This window comes from Sinocyclocheilus grahami, unplaced genomic scaffold (genome assembly GCF_001515645.1).
Source record: "Sinocyclocheilus grahami isolate Dianchi unplaced genomic scaffold, SAMN03320097.WGS_v1.1 scaffold1436.1, whole genome shotgun sequence".
Classification (NCBI taxonomy): domain Eukaryota; kingdom Metazoa; phylum Chordata; class Actinopteri; order Cypriniformes; family Cyprinidae; genus Sinocyclocheilus; species Sinocyclocheilus grahami.
This window is the reverse complement of record NW_015506615.1, coordinates 165,237-181,030: the sequence shown is the minus strand read 5'-3', so window position 1 is coordinate 181,030 and position 15,794 is coordinate 165,237. Positions and strand designations below refer to the sequence as shown.

The following is a 15,794-nucleotide window of genomic DNA, read 5'->3' as shown; positions in this document are numbered from 1 at the left end:
GTATTTTGAACAGTGCAACTTGAAATTGTACTAAAAAGTTGTGCGGACCCTTCAGCAATTGGGTCATTTACTGTTAAATTTAAATTAAATTAAATAAAACATGTAGTCTTACATCTAGGGATGCACCGAAATATAAATTCTGGGCCGAAACGGAAACTGAAAATTCTGGATGCACTTGGCCGAAAACTGAAACCGAAAATGCTTTGTAATGATTATTTATTATTTTATTAAATAATATAAAAAGTAATTTTGTAAGACTTTTAAAATTGAACTCCATTTTAATGATACGGAATAAAAAAAAAATTAAAAAAAAGACCATAAAATAACCACACTTTTACTGAAAGTAACAATAAAACTAGACAGAATTTATATTAATATTGGTAACACTTTAAAATAAGGTTCATTAATCAACTACTTTTATATATATAAAAAAAAAAAATAAATAAAAATAAAATAAAATAATGGTGTTTGAGGAAAGAGCAGAGCAAGTGAGCTATCGGTCATTGATGCAGAAGCAGTTCAGTTCATAGCGTGTGGGTTAGCTGTGAGAAAAATCGCCAAATGGCTAATAAAAAGTTGTACCGTGAGGATGTGTTGCAAATGCTATTCGCCGATTCTGACTCTGAAGGGGAATATTTGCCTTTTGGAAATGACGATTGGTCGTCTAATAATCGCGCTTCTCCCGGTACATCTTTGCAGCGCAATGGTGCCGCCGTGCAAGGCGCAATTGTTCACGAAGCACAAACAAGTGATCATTTCGACCCTTTGCCCAATGGGGATGGGGGTGGCAGGGCAATATAGATTATTTCCTGACTATTACTGATGAACTGATCAAAAAGTAGGCTACTGTTCACATGCGTTTTACTACTATATAGTATAGGGATAATTTAGCACTTCCTCCTGTTTTATTGTTGGTTTCCTCTTTTCTGATCATTTGGAATGAGGATAAAGACACCAAAAAAAACAAACAACAACAAACAACCACAAGCAAATAAGTTCAAACATCAATTCAATATCTATTATTTCCTGAATATTATGACATTCAAGATGGCCGCCCCTGATGACGTCATATGCAAATTAGAGGAGTATATTTACACCCCACATAAACTTTCGGTCATGCCCAACATTTTTCTAATTTACATTAGATCTCTATCTTTAAGCCCTTTCAAGCCACAAGCTTTTGAAATTTTAATGTCAAAATCCAGCATTTTTCCAAAAAACCCTGGCGCCTAAAGGGTTAAGTCAATTCTTAGCAGCGTTCTTGAGAGTAATTCTCAGAGGCTTGATAAATACAGGCCCTGGTTTCCCGGTGCGTTTTACAAACTATGAGCCCACAGAGTCTGCTGGAATTCATCTTGGCTTCTAGTGAAGGTGCTCTTGAACCCTCTCCGATCCCTTTATTCGCAGACCAAACACATTGGGCATGTGCTTCAGCATCGGAGCAATGATATGGAAATTTATGGACCCATAAAGAAGTGCCATTATGGATAATGCTAGAAGGGGAAGTTTAACCATCACCAAATTCTTCCAGATTCAGCTCAAGTGGAACGTCCTGTAGATCATGCAAACTTTGTGACTGTAATGCATCTTATTCCCACAAGGGTACTGATGGGAAAAATGTATAAGTGAAATATTAGAAACAAACGCAAGTCAGCAAAATACAATAGTGCAGACTATGATGAGTGACCATTACAGTCTGATTCACTGTTATGGCAGTGAAGAGAAGACAAAGAAATAACAAAAAAATAGAATGAAAGTATTACATGGGAACTTGTTGGAGCTTGTTTAAGGTATTAGAGGCAGACCTTACCATCAACTCAAGGCAGGGTAGGGCTTACACCGACATCCTGAGGCCTGTACAACTAGAATGATCCACAGTTATTTTTTTCATGCAGCATTTTTTTGGCCTTGAGGCCTTTGAGAATTGATCTGCTTTTGACATTTCTCAAAATCCTTTCCGGTGACATTAACCATATGAAACAAACTGGCAAAGACTTTGATGCTCAATGGAATTGGGATTAAGAGAGCGTGCATATAAAATTCATGCCATCTTATTCATCACCCCACAGTGGCCCACACTCACAGACAGAAAAGCATGCTGTGGTTTACGTTCCCAAGAATCTGATGAATGAGTAAAAATGTAATGTGAGCTAATGTTTGAGGACAACTTTTTGGGGTGCATTTGGGATGGGGGTAGGGATGTTTGAACAAAGAGTCTACTAGTCAGTGTGAGCCCTATGTAATTAGGCTGATTTAGAGGCACATTGATTAAAAGTATTTTTTAGGACTGTGTTCTTGACAGTTGAATGAAGCGTATAAAAACAAAAACGAAAGCAACATTTTCAGAAGCATTTTTTAAGTATTTTTGTATGATCATTGAGCGAGATGTTTATTAAAAAAATTAATAAATAAATTTAAAAAAAGCAATGTTTGTGGGCCATAAAGGTGATTAATTTAGAAACGCCCTCTTTAATAGACAGCTGACAAACTCACAGCTAGAGTAGATGGACTAGTTGGTTCACGTACGACCACTTGACCATCCTCAACTATGCCTAGATGCAGTGGGTGGGGGTTGGAGGGGTACACAGGCCTGGTGACGCACTGCACACAATGGCAAACATATGAAACATGACAGGAATCTGTGTTCCTGCAGCATTCCCACCAAACACTGCAGGATACACACACAGCACACTTATTCCTTTTAAGGACATTTGTGCACAAAGCTCTCCATCAAATTCCCAAAACATGAATCTCACATCCGAGAGAGAAAGCTGGCAGTGAGTAAAAGATGATAAATCAAAGAAGACTGAGAAGGAGATAGATGATAGAAAGGGAGAGAGAGACTGAATAAAAGAAAGAAGAAAAAAAAAAGATAGTGACTAAAACAGACAAAGACAAAATATACAAAGGACAGAGACGGCCTGTGTTCGAAACCCAAGGAAGCGGCATTCCTGCCCAGTCACTCGATGACTAAACTTGATGTTTTCTGCATGAAGGCATCATGACATCATGTCTGATGATCCAAAACAAATGTAGACATTTAGAGATAACAAAAGCAAATATTTTGTTACCATAATGATTATTTCTTAGGAGACACAAGGAGTCATAACACATTCTTAGATTAATTTATCTAAACCGCTCCATCAGATGCCGTTTTTTTCCACAAAACATCAACCACACACAAATAATTGTGGGTTAAAGGCAACAACATGCTGCCAATCAAATGATGGCATCTTGGTAGACAAAATGTTATGCAAACATTGGATTCGGCTGTGCTTTGTTACCTTCCTTCCTCCGTACACTGCTTTCCTAGCTTTCAGACACAACCATGGACTTGGACAGGGAGGGACAGAGACAGGGTTGGTGAGTTGTGGCCTTCCTGTTTGAGCCATGTTGGAGTGCCGAGTCCTCAGTAGTGGATCAGAGCACAGATTCATTCCCGTGACTCACCCTCTGTCTGGACCTGCCAAATAACCTCAGCCATTCTGACATCAGCCCTCATCCTTGACCCCACACCACTGGACAATATAACACACTGCAGATGTCTGAAGACACGCCAAGGATGAGGAGGAGTGTTCGTCCCGAGATACATTTCATAAGAAAATGTCACATATTTCAGTTAGATAATTAGCCAAATAACTTTTCATTCACAAAGTTGAGGTCATTTTCTTGCAGTGGGGGTTTAATGTTTGCGCACGGCCGTAGAGGAGGATTGAGGAAATTGCACACATTCCAAAAAGGTCTTATCATTATGGTCAAGACCTCTATACACAAATGCAATCAGAGACATGGAAAACTTGACAGGACTGACCCCCCCTTCTCTTTCTCTAGCCTACGAAGACATTTCTTTCCACTATGGAACACAAAAGACGATTTAAAAAAAAAAAAAAAAAGATTTTTTTTTTTTATTTAGTCGAAAAACTGGGAGCGAATGTTGTTTGGACCACGTTTTTTTTTAAACTTTTTTTATTTTGTGTTCCGCAGAAGGAAAAAAATCATACGAGTTGAAATGTTAGTTAATCCAAAAACGACATTTATTTTTGGACGAACTATCACTTTAATGGAAGTTAAATTTGAGATGTAACGGAAGTAGCAACAAATCTTTTCTTCTGTATGATGACGACATTATATCCCAAAAAAAATGGACTATCGGGAAAAATAAAAGATTTAAAAAAAAAAAAAAAAAAGATTTTTTTTTTTTTTATTTAGTCGAAAAACTGGGAGCGAATGTTGTTTGGACCACGTTTTTTTTTTAACTTTTTTTATTTTGTGTTCCGCAGAAGGAAAAAATCATACGAGTTGAAATGTTAGTTAATCCAAAAACGACATTTATTTTTGGACGAACTATCACTTTAATGGAAGTTAAATTTGAGATGTAACGGAAGTAGCAACAAATCTTTTCTTCTGTATGATGACGACATTATATCCCAAAAAAAATGGATTATCGGGAAAAATAAAAAAGGTAGGGCGGGACTTGGTCTTGGCCATCAGTTGATGATTGGATGGAGGCAGATCTGAAAGAGCTTGTGGTTGACTGGGAGAACGTGGCAGGTTTAAACGGACTATGTGATTGCAGAAGTCCTGCATAAATTACCAGAGATAATTCCGTCATTTGATTAATTACGAGCTTAATTGCGAAAAAAAACCTATGCACGGATAAATAGTTTACAACAAAGTAGATTTCCAAAAAGATATAGAAAAATTTTCCACCATGCCAAATTTACGAAAGTGTTAAACTTTTTTTTTTAATGTAGGGGTGCCTGGATTTTCTCAGATATAACATTCTGTGAGATTTGATGTTATATGTCAGTTTAACGCCATGACCAGTTTTCACCACATGGGTTGTCCGCAAAGACACTGGTGCCTGTCAGCATGTTTCTCTATCTCAAACATCTGCACTTTGAAGAACCTAAAAAAAAAAGCACGAAAACAACTGTTGTGCCGCAGGTCTTAACGAGGACCATGAGGCGTACAAATGTCGAATTCTGTTCATCCCGGCTTTGGTTTTCCAAACAGAGCACATCCAATACACATCTTAAGGAGCATGAACTCTGCAAGAAAACTTCCTTTTCTTTTACTTTCTATGACTTCCAAATGTCCCTCCCTCTCTCTCTCTGGAAATGTTCCCCTTGGTTTTTTAGCCTTAAAAGGGCAGAAGCAAACTTGATCCTGGCAGGCCACCCATTCCCTTGCACAGGGGTTTCTGATTACAGCTGGGAGAGGGAGGGAACAGGAGGAGGCAGGGAAAGGAAGGGAAGGAGTGAGGGAGAGAAAACTGACTAGAGCAGAAAACTGCTGTGGTAGTGCTTTTGTAAAACCCCATATTGACAGAGCTGGATTGTCATTTGGCTTCATTGTTTAGTGGCTGGACGGAACCCAGTTCCATCAAGTTCACCTCAAAAAAGAGGCCAGGAGTGTCAATAGAGCGTGTTTAAAGCCACAATCCATATATCACACAGGCATAAAAGGCAAGACTACATTTTAGTGAGGTCACTAAAGATGTGACCATGTTCAGTGATATTTCTGTTCATCATTAGTTCTGCCAGTGTGACTGTGAACATAAATCTGTGCTCTTAAATAAGGGTGGAGATGAATGCCTTGGGACAATCTGATAAGTGTCAATTGAGCTGGATTCTTTTCCTGAAACCATCAAGGGTGAATCACCCCTACTATCTACATTATACAATCTGCCAAAAAATAAATAAATAAATAAAAAATGTTGGTGATGGATTCTTCTATGGGTTGCCATGCAATCACACCCATTAGGAAACACCCCCACCACCACTCCACCCTTCCTCGATCCCACTTTCACTTCTCTTATTTGCAGTCTCCCTTTGACACACCACCCTTCACCCAAAATGAATAAGTCATATCCTCCATCTAAAAATATTGCAAAACACACCCTGTTTCTCTGCATTGGCTTGACAGTCAAATTCAATTTCTTATCTCCAAAAGGAGGAGGAGGAAAAAACTGAATCAGCAGCAATCTCAGCTCAGCAGAGGAAGAAGTTTTCTCCCTCTCATTGACTGCCACATTCTATTTTACTCATCTTGATTCACCGTCTCCTCTCCAGGTTGTGTCCCTATTTATCCAGTCTGCCTACCTATTTGTGTGTCTCCGTTTGTAGTCATGAGGCTTTTCAGAGAATACTGGGCGCGTGGCAGATGTCTGCATGTGGTTTCACATGCAGCTGCAGCGGTTTTGTCTAGTGGGGTGACAATGACCTTAAAAAACCTTTAAAAGGTTTTACAGTAAAATGAAACTTCAACATCTGAGTAACAAAAAGTCATTAAAGTGCAAAATCACCTTATTCTTTTGTTTATGCAGAAATTGAGATTTAAGTGTGACTAATTAAAAGAGCAATGACGATACAAAAAAATAATAAAAACAGTAAAACCACACAGAGGTTGGGTTGAGAGACTTGCCATAGGGTGCTTTTCAGTGTGGTAAACGGTGTGAGGGTACACAATCACGCACACATGCCACTTATTCGCTGGTGCAAGTATGCAGTAGTACCAATGTACTTCCGTTTATGGCAACTTGAATTTCACTTATATTTAAAGCAGCTGCAGTGACATGAAAGATCGGTTCAGGAGCACTAGAGTGCAGCAGTCGGATTCCAGAAGTAAAATCCCTTTCATCAGTTTCAAGTTCAACATCTAGCATAGAACTACCCGTAATCCTGAACAGGATTCACCAAGCTGTCACTATAACCATGGAAACAAGCTTCATGGGATTGTAGTTACAAATAAAAAGAATCAACTATAAAAGACGTTAAGAACGGTCTCTTATCTTTGTCAGACTCTTATTTTGCCTCAAATCAAAGACTGTAATGTTGAGATTCATCTCAGAGCTGGTTGGTTTGGTTCATGGTTAGACCTTTATTCAGTTTGTTTAATTCCCATAGAGAAAATGAATGGGAAAAAAATATTTCCGCTACAAAGGCAGCTGAAAAAGTGCCCCACTGCTGCGCTCCATTGCCACAGGACTGTCGCCCAAACAAACAGGAAATCCTGGCATTGCCAATAAAGCACAGGAACATAAGGAAGCCTCCCTCAGCCATGGACCAGTTAAATAATTACATGCCTCTACATTTAGCACTATAACTCTAAATAAAATGTTTTCATTTTTGAACAAAATTAAGCTTAATTATGCTTTCTATAAATAAAAACACTGAAAAGCTAAGTGCATGTTATAGTGAGAAAATTTAACAATTAAATGTGATGAACGGGGAAAAGACTTGAACCCGATAAACTCAAGATAAGTGGTCAGAACAAAACCAATATACTGGAACCTTGTGCTCACTGCATTTCAGAGGCTCTGAACCTAGGCCTGGGCGATAAAACGATATAGATATTTATCGACGGTACACCTTCAATAACAATATAAAAAATGTTCGATATAGCGCACGATATAGGCACATGCTATGAGTGACGCAGACAGCACACACAAACACGAACATGAGTGCTGTGCCTGCCTGTGATGAGGAGATTGTGAGTAAAGAATGAATATTAGTCAAATTTAAAATAAACATTTGAACGCAAAAATAGTACAATCCAATGTTAGATGTGCGTCATCAGTGGCGCACGAGATGCCGTGATGATGATGTAAGTGACGTTGTAGTTTAATGTTTTGTTAGTCTAGCTCACGAGATGTGCAGTTGCTGCGTTATTCATTCAAAATATTAGAGAAATATAGTAGCTCAATGCCTAGAAGATCTTGATTAGGTTAAAACTGAAACCAAGCCATTCACACAGAATGCATATTCAGCGCATTTTCTAGACGGACAAATACGACTGCTGCACTCACGTCTCACACAAGAGATGTAGCCATGCAAAGTTAAAACAGTTTAAACTTTTAGAAAACGCGTCGCAAATTTGTGGAGGTTTATTCCTTTTCACTGCGTCTCATATGATTTTAAAGGCAATCTGTGTGATGGGCGATTCGGCTCTTTGTATTAAGCAATGCATAAATACGTGATGCTGTTTTGTTCATAATTGTTTATGCAATTTACGAAATTATATTTGATTTATAGGAGTTAATTTTAGACGTAATACACGTTTTTTTTATAGACAGCTATTTCCCTGCGTTGACATTGTGTACTGCATTATTTTGCTCATGGCGCCCTCCTGTGGCCTCGGGAGACAAGACAAAAGTTTAACCCATTTAATCTGCATATAAACATTAGAAATTAGATGTTTAATTTTTATTTTGTTTTTGACTGTTAAAACAAAATATTTGTTGTTTGTCTCAATAAATTGGAGTTCATTTAAAAAAAAAATAAAAATAAAAATAAAAATTGTTAAAAAGGTCAACATTTTTTTCTATTGCTCTTGGTTTTAAAAAAAGGTTATAAATTTAAAGAATTATCGATACCGAACGATATGAAACATTATATCGTTGATACATTTTTTTTTAGCTATATCGCCCAGCCCTATCTGAACCATTACACAAAAGGTCACAAATGTTTAATAAAGTTATTGTATTCTGCACCTATAGGTATACGCTTACTGCCTACACAACAGAATCAAGTCTTGACATGCAACTCACTTTGACAAGCTCAACTAAGTCAATTATACTCAAATTCATTATTCTGACTCCACATAGAATTATTGCATTTAAAATCACTTCAAATGAGACAAGATATTGAGCAGCTTATTTGCTGAACAGCATCAAATTCTTAAGTGTCCTAAATATGATTTAAAGGGCTGTGCTGATTAATATCATGTTTTGCTGCGTCACATTTAAGTCCTAACACACCAGATGAAGAGACAGAATAGAGCGTCTCCTAGGCTCCACACTTGAAAGCTCTTTTAGGAGCCCCACCCAGATGAAGACAGCGATACAGGGCTGTCACGCTCTTCCAAACTTTGGAAGGCAGCTCTATATTCGTATAGACGGGTAAAATATTGGGCTTGTCATGACAGGGGAACAGACATACCACCTTTATGCTTGCTCATATACAGGCACACACAAATGCACATTTAGTAAGTCTCTGTACATTCTTTAATGTTCTTGCAAAGAATAGAACACCACAAATAGTCCTACCATAGCATACTGAATTCCTAGAGGAAGCAATAACTCACATTCATGGTGAAAAAAGTTTTACTGGCTGTTAGATGCTACCATGAAATTCAATTACACCATGTGTGGGTGTGTGAGCAATTCAGAGTCCAGCATATATGCTCATATTAACAATAAGGGATGAAGGTGTTTCGAAGTACAAATATTGAGCAATTGCTGAATAATCATTGATTACGTTTATTTATTCCCTCTGGGCACTGTTGGGAAACTCTCCCATTAAGAGCAAAACCTACAGCCATTTGGCTATGGCATTGCTGGTGAAAGCATGGGCATCCTGAAGAGAAAAAAAATTACTAAAACTCTAAGGCAGAATTAAATTAAAATCTTGGAATTCAAAAGCCAGTTTAAACTTGGAATTTGGCAAAAAGTCTTAGGATTTTGAATAACCTAAAACATGCTAAAGATGAAGAAAACTAAAGATGCTGATGCTATTTCTAGGACATGAATTTAAAGATGCTAATTTTTTACATTGATCATGCACGCATTAAATGAAACTACGATCCAATACAGATTCACTCTGCAGTCTGCACCGCCAGTGCCTGAAATGAGCCATAAACTAGAGGGCGTGTCACGGTGTTAGTCATCAAATCACAACCAGCACTGAATGAAGGAACCGAGTCTCGACATCTACAAGCAATGTTGTGCAACTTGATGTTCTAATCCCTCCGTTAAAACGTTGACACCCACAACAACAATCTTAAATTCAGAAGAAGACAGCTGTGCTCCTCATGAGAGGAAGGCGTGTCCTCGCGGATCGATATTTCTACTTTGTGCCACCAGTGAACCGCGTGAGAATAATAATACAAAACATTTTTTGTAAAAACGGACAAAAAAATGCCAAAAAGCAACCCTTCGTTGAAATAAGACCCTCTAGCGGAGGAAGTGAACATTCCCATCATGAGGAAAAGTGCAGTTTTCCCACCCTTTTCGCCATACAGCTCTCTTACTGCATCAATATTTAACATAAAACAATGTTTTGGTGCACTAGTCGAGTTTTCATTCAGCACACAAACTAGGGTTAAACCACCCTAAACTATTCGCCACGATGTCTGCTGCTGCTTTACGACATTCGGGGCTGGATTTACAGCAGTTGATTGGAGCGACTGTGGTTCCTCAGAATCCTCACTTCTTTGTCAGATTCTCAACCGCAAAGGCGATTAAAGCAATATCTTATTTTCAAAACCGTCTGCGTGAGCAACAAGTTCACAAAAGTCCACAAAGCACGTGCAACCTGTGAAGCAATGCTACAACTGTGCACAAAACAATCCGAGGCCACAATTCATTTCCATCACTCTTTCCCGTTATTTTGTGGCCTGTCTAAAATGCCATGCCCTGTTTGTTGGCCAAAAGTCGGATAATAATGGATGCCACAAACAGAGGGCTAAACTCCAAAAACACACTGTATTATAACTTTATACTATAAATTAATGAAGTGTAACGATTAAAATAAGAACTGAAAGGACACATACCTATAGACACCAGCTTGATGTTTTCCCTGTCGAGGAACTCCAGAGCCACGGAGACGTTCTCCAGCTGCATCTGTCTGAACGTGGGGCGCTGGTTGAACTTGCGGAACATCTTCTTCTGGCTGAGCACCTCCAGAAGCGCGATCAGCCGGAGCCCATCGCTCAGGTCCGTCTGCAGGTTCGCTAAGCGCTTATTGACACATTTCAGGTGCTCGTTGCACCAACGCGTGAATGTGTTTTGCTGGATCTTCTTCCATGGCGCGTCCTCGGCGAGATCTTTCTCTGTAGCGGGCATGTCTGCGTCCTTGTCCGGGGAGAGAGAAGCGTTGGATAGGGGAGCGGCGGCGGCGGCGCTCGATTGGTGGGGGCGTGTGTGTTGACTCATTTTTTATCGTCTCGGGTCTCCTGCACTAATTCGCTGTCTCGCTTTTTGGGTGGAGTCTTGTGGAAGTGTACAATTCGTGTGCTCTTCTTTACAAAGTTATGTGACTAGAAGGGAAAACAAAGAATTAACTGAAATCAGGCTAAAATACACATGCATTTAATTACATCTGTGTTTCTCATCGACACATGGCTGAAGTACGTGGACATTTTTAAACATATATTTGTTCTATAAAACCTCTTCGGATTTTAAGATGTTGCTGAATGAAAGTATGTCATTGTGTCATTCATTTAGTCGTTTTATTATCAGTAGGTGACCGGTAATCGGTCTGAAACAGCTCACATGATGCAGCATTCACGGGATATTACGCAATGTCTAGTATGCATTAAGCTCTCTAATGTTGCGTTTGCATGTCATATACTGACAAAGAAACATTACACGAAATATCGCTCAAAGCCAGTATTCGATACCTCCTCTGACGTGAGAAAGCGATTTCAATTAAATAAATCATTTATGTTACACAACATTTAAAATCTACATTATGTAGGCTATAACCTATGTTTTGTCATATGTTTAAAAAACATTGTCATATGTTTAAAAAAATTAATACTAAAATAGTGTTTCACTTTATGCATTTATCAACACATGTAGATATAGGCTAGTAAAGACTAAATTCAAGCAAATGTTCTATGCCATATTTATGTGTTGACGTAATACCACCAATTATCAAATTATTACTGTTGGATATGGTGTCCAAACAACTTAAGTGAAAATTCACAAAAGATGAGTAAAAAAGTTGAAAATATGTCTAAAGAGGTGTTTGAATACCCAAGGTGTGCATATAAAAATCTTGGCAGGATCTCCATCCTCCTTGTACCCATTTTGTAGGAGAAAGTCACAAAACAGAACAATTTAGAGCTGCATTAATCCCACATTTGACTAAATAAGGCAAATGGGCCAAAACAGTATGTGAGGACGCAGTCCAAAAAGAATGTTTCCCTTTAGAGCTTTTTTTTTCAGAGTTTGTCTCTCCAGGAGAATCTGTGGAATGCCCTTCATGTAATGAGCCACCGATGCCTCTCTGACCCCCTCTCCAATGCCCTGCCCCCATCATAAAACTTCTACATAACCACATAATGTGTTATACTCTTGCTCTCCTTCTCTGTCTCATTCCTATTTATGCTCGGTGAAAACTTGATATTTCTAGCAGAGCAAAAGATGAGCAGACGAATGGCTCAGACTAGTCATTAAGCTTTAATCACAGTCTCACAGCTTAACCTAAAATTGATACGTTTACATCACATCAGACTCAAAATCACGGAACTTCATTTATAACTAGGTAATCATAGTCCTCTATTAACTTATTTCCAGTCAACAAAATCACCAATGTCCTATTGTTCTCAAATTCCATGTGATATTATCATGGCCACGATGCAGTCTAACTGTAAATAGGCCAGTTGCTCAGAAGGAAGAACGAACAAGTCAGGCATTCAGAACAAGTCATTACTGCAGCCAGCCATATTGTAGTTTGGCGTCACCTGCAGGAAATATGAAGTATGACAGGCTGATTTTATGTTCCTCCTACCTAACAGGCCCACACACAACACTTATTAAGGGTAAAACTAAAGTAACAGTTATTAACATCCAGTTTATAACTTCATTTTCAATCATGGCTGTTAAACGAAAGAACTGGAATTATCAGAATCAGCAGGTTCTCTTTTTTAATTTGATGTGTAACAATCACACAAGTTGTTGTTTTTTTAAATAGAAATATCATATCTAACTAGGCAGAATGGGCTGTAACATATTTCTGTGTACTTTTACTGTACCCACAAATATTGCACAAAATCAGATTGTATAGTTTTCTGAAATACTTTAATATGTTGCAGACAAATATGTGAATATTGTTTGAGACACATAGCTGAAAAGAACACTATTACACCCCCCAGTCGCCCTAAAAAAAAAAATAATAATAATTCCTTACATTTATATAGCGTTTTTCTGGGCATTCAAAGCGCTTTACATAGAAGGGGGAATCTCCTCATCCACCACCAGTGTGCAGCATCCACCTGGATGATGCGACGGCAGCCATATTGCGCCAGAACGCCCACCACACACCAGCTTATTGGTGAAGAGGAGACAGAGTGATGAAGCCAATCAGTAGATATGGGGATGGTTAGGAGGCCATGATGGTCAGAGGCCAATGGGGTTACACCCCTACTCTTTTTTTTTTTTCGAAAGACATCCTGGGATTTTTAATGACCACAGAGAGTCAGGACCTCGGTTTAACGTCTCATCCGAAAGACGGTGCTTTTTGTCAGTATAGTGTCCCCATCACCATACTGGGACATTAGGACCCTCACAGACCACAGGGTGAGCACCCCCTGCTGGCCTCACTAACACCTCTTCCATGTCATCCCTAATGACAGAAGGATGTTAACTCACAGCTGTTGACAATAGTGAAATTATCTGAATGAAAACCTAATGATAATAATAATAATCAATGAGTAATTTCATATATTTCATTAATTTTATATCATCAAAACATGCTCTCAATGTAGTGAGTTCAACCGACATCAATGTAATCATTTGACTTTAGTATATAATCATTATAACGTTAGATTCATTTGAGGACAGATACTTGTCAAAATAGTGAAGTGAAGATGGCATGTGATGCCATGATTCAGCCATGCTGAAAAGTGTGGTTAGCCCATACACTGACTGTCAGCCATAAAGCCGCTGATGTGCATCTCATCTGCACCAGTGAAAAACACCGATTACCCACTGAGGGGAAGAATGGCACTATGGGTATTTTTGCAAAGGTGTTCTACTCTTGTGTCAACAGGATGTGGAGTTGCTATTGCTACTGTGCACATGGAAACCAAACAGAAAATATGAGCAGCTAAGTTGTGTTTTATATTATTTGAAACACTAATAATTATATCACTGCAAATGACAGGGGCTAGTTGTCACATTTTTACTGCAGTGAATATTCCTCAGGGCAGGTTTACATTTGACAATGAATTTAACCTTAAAGTCTTGCATACAAAAAAAATAAAAAATCTACTGAACATTTCTACCACTGTTGCCCAGGAAAAAAGATACAGTTCATTGCAAGCTGACTGACTAAAAGCAGGGTCACACTAAATGGGCTTAGTTGTCACAATGGAGCCAGCTAAATTTAAATAAAAATGTGACAACTTGCCCCATCTTCACATTTATTTAAAAAAAATCTATCAACACAAACACAATCCAGCCTTTCAAATGAAATAGGCTTTCATTCATAGTTGACTCCTCTGAATGTATGCCAGTGTGGTTTTATTGTGCTCGCTTATTTAACCAACAGCTATAGCAAAAATATAGTGATACTGTAATTTTATTTTGGAGGACATAATTCACCAAAATAACCCCAATTTAAGACGGTTTTGAACTGTGTTTTAAACCAACAAACAAAACGACTGCTAGAGAAAACACACATTTGTGTATTTGGACTTTTGACTCAAACCATAGTTACTGATATATAGCTCCTGTGACAACAAGCCCCGTACTCCCATATAAAGGAAGAAAATGCGTGTTTTTACTGTGAACCCTAATGTTTTATGTACAACAGTACGAGTCTTACTGTCTCACGATTGTCATCCAGGTGAGGTCGCGATGTTTCGAGATGCAAGATTCTCCTCGAGCATGGGGGGGCGCGCGCACCTCTCACATCAAAGGATGAAGGGCGCGCGGACCTTTCCATATTTTCCCTTATTTGGTGAGGAGGCCTTAATTAGATTACGAGAGTGATGAGCCAAAACCTCTGAAGTGCTTTGGATTTATACACTTTTTGTAAATGACATGCAGTATTGATTTGAAATAAATAGTAATGTTCGGATTTGCATTTAAAGAGGCTACAACGCCTTCAGTACAAATTAATTTTTCATTTTAATTCTTGTTAGCTTGCTTCGTTTTATTCCGTCTTCTAATTCTTTGCATTATAGATACGCCCTCGCATGCCCTTATGCAGGGCACTTATAAGTACGCAGTATATGATATCCAGCCATTCAGTAAAAATAAGGACAGTAAGCTACGCTGCACTCGCGACACCCATCCCGTTACAAGAAACATTTACGCAAAATACAAGACGTTTGGTGGTGAAAGTCTGCGTCAACGATTTTTTTTGTTTACGAATTTAACCCTAAGTGAGCTTAGATTTGACGCAAAACTGGAATAAAAGTAAGCTGCCCAGGTTTAAAAGCACTTAATGCAAGACAAAACATGCCTCGAAGCACTGAATAGAGGATTTATAACTTACATTTTGCTGCTTGCCTTGAAGTAATTCTTGTTCCTGTGTCCCTTCAGAGTTTGCGTGTGGCACAGGCAGCAGAGAGTGAACTTCACTGAACCACAGAATCTCACTGTACGACCCTCCCGGACCGGACGAGTGTCCCTGGAGGAAAAGCTTGGTTCGCTGAACTCGAGAAAAAAAAAACACTAGTGACACCCCTTATTCGTCTCTGCCTCCTTCTGTCTTCTCTGGTCTTAATGCGAGAACCTTAATTGGTAAAATATCAAAGAGGGGGGTTTCTCGTCTCGAGCTGACGTGATACCGGCGGCCGCGCCTTCAGATTGTAAAGGTATGATGTCACCCTGTTCAGAGCGCCTGTATCTGCTCCATCTGCCTGATGCCTGAACACTGGCTTAACAAGAGACTGCTTAACAAAGAGCATCGGCTGGCTGTTTAACCCAAGCTGTTATGTTGCAAGTCCAGAGGTAATAATATGCATTTCATTTTAAACTTCCATTGTCTCAGTGAAAAAAAAAATCTTATTGACTAAAACACTCTGGAACTGCATTTTGTATTTACTTGCATTATCTT

At 38.8% G+C, this 15,794-nt stretch overlaps 1 protein-coding gene across 3 annotated transcripts in view; it reads right to left on the bottom strand.

Moving 5' to 3' along the window:
- LOC107570276 (filamin-A-like) overlaps nucleotides 1-15,545 on the bottom strand; it is a 44,813-nt gene extending 29,268 nt beyond the window's left edge. For 2 of the 3 annotated variants that reach the window (XM_016256486.1, XM_016256487.1), the window contains exons 1-2: nucleotides 15,231-15,535; nucleotides 10,555-11,040 (exon numbers count right to left, since the gene is read on the bottom strand). In XM_016256486.1, coding sequence (XP_016111972.1) covers nucleotides 10,555-10,936 — 382 coding nt within the window. In that variant the 5' untranslated portion in view covers nucleotides 10,937-11,040; nucleotides 15,231-15,535. Of the gene's footprint in view, nucleotides 1-10,554; nucleotides 11,041-15,230 lie in introns of all 3 variants that reach the window. The other variant, XR_001607015.1, reaches the window with a different exon arrangement.
- Between the last annotated feature and the right edge of the window lie 249 nt (nucleotides 15,546-15,794).